Source organism: Triticum aestivum, chromosome 6A (genome assembly GCF_018294505.1).
Source record: "Triticum aestivum cultivar Chinese Spring chromosome 6A, IWGSC CS RefSeq v2.1, whole genome shotgun sequence".
In the NCBI taxonomy this organism is placed as follows: Eukaryota; Viridiplantae; Streptophyta; class Magnoliopsida; order Poales; family Poaceae; genus Triticum; species Triticum aestivum.
This window is the reverse complement of record NC_057809.1, coordinates 1,492,947-1,500,262: the sequence shown is the minus strand read 5'-3', so window position 1 is coordinate 1,500,262 and position 7,316 is coordinate 1,492,947. Positions and strand designations below refer to the sequence as shown.

Here is a 7,316-nt window from a genome sequence, read left to right as displayed (position 1 = left end):
GGACTCAATGCGTGGGTACTGGATAATATGTCACGAGTTCTCACATGAAGAAGATGCTTCCTTTTTCAAAATTACTCCAACTAAGTAGCATACTTCTCACAAGAACAGAACAGAAAGGAAAACACCACAGACGTGCCGGAAACATAAAATGAATCGATTGCAGTTTATGAACAACAAACAAGGACACATTTGAGCAGATTACCAAACTTTGACTAAGCAGATGCAACAAAAACCGGTAGGAGTTTCCCTTTCACCGTCCAGATAAATGGATTAATTCCGACATCCCACCGCCATAACCAGACTGGAAGGAGTTCTCCTCGTTGCTTACTCCAGAAATCGTCAACTGAAATTGCCTTCGAATTTCAGCATCCATGGGGTTCATACTACCAGTTGAAGCAGAAACAGACAACTTCTCGCTAGAAACTACTGGCAACAACGCTTTGAGCCTTGAAACAACCTCGGTCATGGTCGGCCGGTGGATGGCCGCGTTTTCGACGCAGTTCATGGCGAGGTCTACCACACTCTGGAGTGAACTGGCATCGTACTGATCCAACAATCTCTTGTCCACGATGTCATGAATATTTCCCATGGCAATCTTATGGCGTACCCAGTTTGGTAGATGAAAGGTTTGAGGCTCCATCAATACTGGGGGCTGGCCAGTGATGATCTCCAAAAGCACGATGCCAAAGCTATAAACATCTGTCTTGACTGTGAGTTGGAAAGTTGCATGGTACTCGGGGTCGAGGTAGCCAAGAGTGCCAGCAGCAACAGTAGATATGTGTGTGTGAGCATCATTAAAAGCCCGGGAAAGCCCAAAATCAGATATTATCCCCACAAGATTCTTGTCTAGAAGGATGTTGGGGGTCTTTACATCTCTGTGAACTATTGATGGGGTGCAAGACTCGTGTAGATACTCCAGCCCTATAGTTTATTGAAGTCATACTTAGTCAAAGCAAGCATACATACATACAATACATAAAATTAGTAAATAACTGAAATATGGACCTTGTGCAGCATCAAGTGCAATATGAAGTCGTTGTTCCCAATTCAAACTATAGTCATCTCCTGCATCAAGAAATACGACATTAATATAAGTTCCTTGATACATGGATAGCACATAAATATATGTTTTTATTATTGGTACTACTACCATTATTATTATTACTACTACTACTACTACTTCTACCACCACTACTACCACTACTGCCACCACCACCACCACTAATAATACTATTATTATTAGCATGTTGTACATATATTTAAGCTAACAAATTATGCACGCTGCCTTAATGGTTAAGCATAGAACCAATTGATATATTAAGATCTTAAACCTGCATAAAACCGAGCTTTGATATTCGAGAGGCAACTGATGCTTTTCCTTCTCTTTACGTGAGTTTTTGTTATATCCAAATCAAATTAAGAACAGAACCAACTATTAAATTATTACTTAAAATTTCCTCTAGAGTTTATTTCATTCATAATGGCTTCGAAAGATGCTTACAATCCCATCATGGCATTGGTATGACTCTAGGAGTGTAACTATGCTTTCCTCGGTTTGTTAGCCACATATCAAAGAATAATTAATTGAACATTCCAAGGTTGTAACTTCAAGAATGTCCTGCTAGGGCCTTACTTCTTACCACATACTCTACATATACATAGTAAATTAGGTCCGCCAACTCAAATTCATTTAATCAGAGTAACAATAACAGTCTAGGCAACCAACCACACATGTAACAAGAAATCATGTTGATAGTAAGATGCCAAAAGGTTGGCTACTTTGACTTTGGAGTTCATTTTTGTACTTAGGGACATGTCCTATGAGTTCTATATTACTCTACAAAACACCATATATTCATATAATTTTAGAAGTACTTGTGTCCCAAGGGTTAATTAGACTATGTGGTCAAGTTGCCTGTTTGTGTTATTTTTTTTGGAGGAATTTAAACCCTGAATTTCTTAATCTACATTTTAGATTTTACTGATTTTAGGTTTGGCTGAGGGTTAAAGTTTATTGATTTAAGTCATAAATAACCTATATGCGTATTTAACTACAACTTAACAAGTCAATTATGTTTGATATAAACATTAATAAAAGATAAACAATTAATAAATAAACCTCCTCTTATGAGCTGTTGAAGATTCCCTCTCGACATGAAGTCATAAATGAGAGCGAGGCACTTCTTGTTTTGGCAATATCCTTTCAAAGTCACAAGATTCTTGTGATGAACTTTGGACAAGGTTTGTACCTGTGGGAATACATATAGTTACCAAACATACAAGCCAGTTGCATTTATTGCAGATAGACAACATAAAGGTATATTTATTTGTGCTGACTTATTGTATACTCTCTATTGAAGAAAAAAATGATTCAGCCACATTGGTTTCATGTTATACCTCAGGGAAGAAGTCTGTTGACTCCGCAATTGATGTTTCCATCAGCACCTTAACGGCTACTTCATCACCATTTTCCAGTTTGCCATGATAAACAATACCAAAACCTCCTTTTCCAATGATTGATTGGAAGTCGTTTGTTATGAGCTTGAGCTCTATGTACGTGAATCGTCTGAGGTCAACATGCAGGGAAGTTTCCTCTTCATACATGGCATAATCCTCATGGTCTGACTTACCTGCATGGTAAAGAAATTAAGTTTACATGAAAGTTTAGGTATGAAGTTGTTGTCTAATGTCTACCTAATTTTATTGCAGCGATGAAAGGGGATTTTAGAGTTTAAAAGTTATATTTTACCTTTCCAACACAACTTCCCGATTATGCACATCAATACTAGGATGGCTACTACTACCACAGGAACTACCACTGTGATAAGCATTGTTTGTATGGTGTTGTTCTTCTTATTTGAGCAGTATGTATCTTTGACTTCTGAGCATATGGGGTTGCCTTCCAATCTTGTGACACAAATGCACAACGTATATATAAATCATCTCTCAAACATATTAGGTACAACGGCTATAAAAATTAATGATTGTACCACGACTAACCCTCTAATAATTCTTATAAGGACCTCCAACCTCTAAATTAACAGACTGCATTGTTTTGAAATCGCATCCCGTTATCAATAGGTGATTGTCTTCCTCTTATGTTGAAGGCTCAGAAATGATAAATCATTTGTAGTTACTAGATGCTAGTATATGTTACCGGGGTATGTTTGGATCAATAAGCACTGCAAAAGTATGACTATTTCCTAATTGGGTGCCACAACTTAGTCGCATTTGACGAGTTTATGCATATAGCTGTAGAAGTGTGGTGCTGCACAAGTAGAAAGTGAACATGTGTAGCTCTTGTTTGGCAAGACATGCTAAAGGAACAGAATGTGTTTCCACCAATAATTATATAATATTTGCAACTATTGTTTCTAAATGTGCAATAATTTCTGTGATAATGAACCTTGGGTTGAGCCTATTGGTGTGTTTTATTGGAAATAGAAATACATCAAGGAATTGTGCAATAGAGTGTATCAAACCTTAAATCAAGCAAACCAGCCTGAACTCTTTGTAGAATAGAATCAGGGATTGGCCCAACGAGCTGGTTGTTTGACAAATTGCTGGAAAATAATAGTTAAAATTATTCATGTGAAATCTATGTTATCAACCAAATGTATAGTCAGACTTACAGAATTTTGAGTGACTTTAGCTGATAGTCTGGAATAGCTCCCGTCAAATTGTTGTGTGATAAATCCCTATATATGTTTGTGCTTAGGGTCAAAATTATGCCAACATATATAATAATCGCAATAAGTGTCTAGCATATCAATTCATTGTGGTAAGTACCACTTACAGGTTTTCTAGTGATACCATGTTCATGAATGATATGGCTAATCCACCTTTCAATCCACTCGCAGAGAGGTTTCTGCAAAAGCAACTCATATTACAACAAGTTCTACGATCTCGTGATTTCATTGAGCTGACATATATTTCTGTGGTGAAGGTTTACAATAAATTACATGTTCTTCATTTCAAGTAAATTATCTGTGTTATCAAGATCTTAGCCGGTAAGAAACATGACCAAGTGTCCGTATAATAAAAAAATTATACATAACAATACATATATGGAGACACACTCAAATCAAGAGGTGGCTTTTGTGGAGCATTAAACTTGCACTTAGATTGTAAAAAAAAGAACTCCGATGCTTTAATTCAAATGAATATGGTATTATGTTCTTACACTGAAACAACCCTTGGATTCTGGTTGCTCTTTGAGTAGTCGCAAGTCAAACCTTCCCAGGAATATTCTCTTGGGGAGCACGGATCTCCATTCCAGTTTATTCGTGTCAAATTGTAGTGGTTCTTGACTTCTTTCATGTAATTGACTACAATAGGAAAAACACAGAAAAATATGAACCCGGAATAAAAAAATTGTATATGTTGGTTATAGGGCTTATATGTATTAAGAAGATGAAAACATTAACTTCAGTACTCCCTTCATTTTTATTTAGTCTGCGTATTAGCTTTGGTCAAAGTCAAACTTTGTAAACTTTCAGGGGCCTACACAGTGATATCCCGGTCATTAACATTTCATTATAAACGCATGCACGCAGCTGGATGTGCTATTCAAGCAAGTGACTAAATTGCATCACGATCATGTGAATCTGTCATATACTAAATGATAACTGTGTAATGAACGTGCAGTATTTACATTAGCTTACCATCTTCCGAGTCAGTAGTGAGCTTATCCATCCGAACGAGATAGTAGGTCTCGATCGCGTTGATCAACGGCTTGAGTGTCGAGCTGCCCGTCTTGTTCAGGAGGAAGGATCCATCTGCGTAGGGCAAGAACCGTCCGTTTTGGTGCATGCTGTCCACCCGGAATCGTGAAGGGGAGAAGTCTGAGAAGAGCAATTCGCCGGCGCCGTAGATGTCGAACCTCCTGTTCGGGTTGCTCCCATTGATCTCGGCGAAGTGAAAGATTGGAAGAACCTGCATGTTCTTAGTGTCTAGATTGGGATGTTCTGGCGGGCTGATGATTATCCTGGACCTGGAGAAGTTCATGTCTACGGTCAAGGCATTCTGCATGATGACCGACGGTATATTGAAGAAGTTGTTGCCGGGGAGGCTCTCCACTTTATTGGTAGTGCTCAGGTTGATCCCGGGGTAGGATGTGGAGTCGCTATCCCAGAAGCGGTCATATTTGTCCGTTGGATACCTTAATAATTGAACACAAGGACACAAAATTAAAGACAGATAAATAGCTAGCACGGTACAATACGGTATTTACATACAAGTTGTAGTAAGATTTAATTACTACTATTAGTTTTTGTTAGAAGCAATGGCAGGATTAACGAAAAAGGAGCAAACACTATATATGCATTAAGCTAGCAAAAACTGAGTCGAAAACCATTGGTAGGCACAACTTATATCTACTCCAAAATTATAATGGACGGACGGGACCCCTCATCTCACCTTGTGATAAAGTTGGTGACGTTGCCAAATCTGGTTCGACTAAGAAGGCTGATTGAAACAGAAGTATTGACAAAAGGGTACATCGTATCTTCGAGTGGCCTTAGCTCCAACGAGGATATGAAGGGAATCCCTGAACCCAAGTTTACCAAGCAGGCGGACAAGGAGTTGCTCGGAGCAACGGTGAGCACCTCGTTCCGTACCAAACTTGTGTCGTCCCAGTTTGTCAAGTTCACCGTAGCCCAGGAATTAACGCCGATATGGAGCCCAAACAGAAACAGCGACCCGTCCAGAGTCTTGTTCAACCCATCATAGTTGCCATAAGTAAACGTGGCTCTCAATAGATACTTCTTACCGATGGTGGATGGCAGTGTATAGCAATTCCTTGAGCCATCGGGAAAGCTCCTCAGGGTTTTTTGTTGCTCATTTTCGGCAGCATCCATAAACTCGTGAGAAATCTTTTTTATCATGCCACCCTCAACAAATCCACCGTCAGGATCAAACCGTAGCCCGGTGGCACTGTCGTTGTACGAACTGCGGTTTCTCAATCCACAGTCGATGCTTATGAACCCTATACAATATAATGGAGAATATGTATCAATTTCATCTGTTCCAATTCCAACTTCCAACAGTTCGGGATTGATGCAAAGATCATTAGCTCTTCTTTTGGTTCATAGGGTAGGAAAAGTCATAGGAATAGAAAAGTAATAGAAATGAGATGACATGTATCTCAAATCCTATGAATAGGAATAGGAAAGGAGATGCTCTTTGATTCACATCATAAGATTTTTTTTTCATTGAGTCCAGGTTAATGTTTATTTTGCTATGAGATGTGAAGGATAGGAAGAATTCCACCATAGGAATAGGATTGTATTCCTGCAAACCAAAGGGCTCTAAAGGAATTTTTTTTATAGAAATCCTATCCTATGAAATTCCTATAGAATTCCACCAAACCAAAGGAGGCCTAGCTGTGGGACTGCATATTCAGAAGCTGATAATAATGTATGGATGTTCAGATTACTGTAAAGCTAGATTTCTTTTAAGTTGCATGCGCAAGTAAACACAACTGTACTGCATGCAGATAGAGAATAAATTAAAGAACTGTAGGATCTATAACGGAAAAGCTAGGAGGATATGGCTTGTGTTACCAGAAGAAGGAGGCTGGCCGTGGACTTGAATCATCATGACCAGGTTGAGCAGCAGCGCCGAGATCCATGCCAGTTTGGTACTTGGCCAGCAAATGAAATTGATCACCATGGTTTCAAGCAAGAAACGGCGTACGTATCTGCTACAAGTGACTTGTGGAGCTAGTTATATAGCAGAGGAAAATATAACCAATTAGCGCGTACGGTTTAGTCCTTGCTTCCCATGACTTGGCCTCCATGCGCACGGTGTGAAGAAAACAAAAGTTTGGTTCAAAGAAATGCAACTTGCATTAATCTATGGAATCAATAGAGGTACTGCAACTTGCCGTGGAATTTTGTTCATTGGTAGGTGAATTTCTCTTTAAAGAGATGCAACTTGCATTAATCTAAGGATAAGGAATTAATAGAGATACTGCATTTTGTTTGACTTTCTTTGCAACTTTTCCCGCCAGCGTGCGTTTTGACGAACCATGCAACTTGACCCAATAAGCTACAGCGAAAGCACACGCCGATCTTTCTTTGCACGCGTACATTGTGTCCGTCCTGGTGAATCAAGCTAGCGTTCAAAAAGCAACATATAGGCTACAACGAAAGCACACGTTGATATTTCGTTGAATCAGTCAGCTATGCTAGGTTAAAGGACTAACAAACTACAATTATAAGTCTAAAATAAAAGAAAGCCATTCACAAGGCCAAAGCCCACGATGCTAATGTAATCAGGTATTCCCTCTGTCCATAAAAAAGTGTACTTCCAAC

At 39.0% G+C, this 7,316-nt stretch overlaps 1 protein-coding gene across 1 annotated transcript; it reads right to left on the bottom strand.

Moving 5' to 3' along the window:
- Positions 1-250: 250 nt before the first annotated feature.
- On the bottom strand, positions 251-6,672 carry LOC123129883 (probable LRR receptor-like serine/threonine-protein kinase At1g51810). The gene is made up of 12 exons (XM_044549859.1): positions 6,564-6,672; positions 5,419-5,986; positions 4,665-5,161; positions 4,184-4,328; positions 3,797-3,868; positions 3,633-3,698; positions 3,483-3,563; positions 2,750-2,907; positions 2,398-2,630; positions 2,120-2,249; positions 1,006-1,065; positions 251-921 (listed from the first exon to the last, which is right to left on the bottom strand). Exons 1-12 carry the CDS (start codon positions 6,670-6,672, stop codon positions 251-253), a joined length of 2,790 nt encoding a protein of 929 aa, XP_044405794.1.
- Positions 6,673-7,316: the final 644 nt, after the last annotated feature.

Coding starts and splice junctions, on each gene's coding strand:
- LOC123129883 (XM_044549859.1), bottom strand. CDS start 6,672: ATGGTGATCAATTTCATTTGCTGGCCAAGTACCAAACTGGCATGGATC. Junction 2,631..2,749: donor CGGGAAGTTGTGTTGGAAAG/GTAAAATATAAC, acceptor TTTACCATGCAG/GTAAGTCAGACCATGAGGAT. Junction 922..1,005: donor TGCACTTGATGCTGCACAAG/GTCCATATTTCA, acceptor AATAAACTATAG/GGCTGGAGTATCTACACGAG.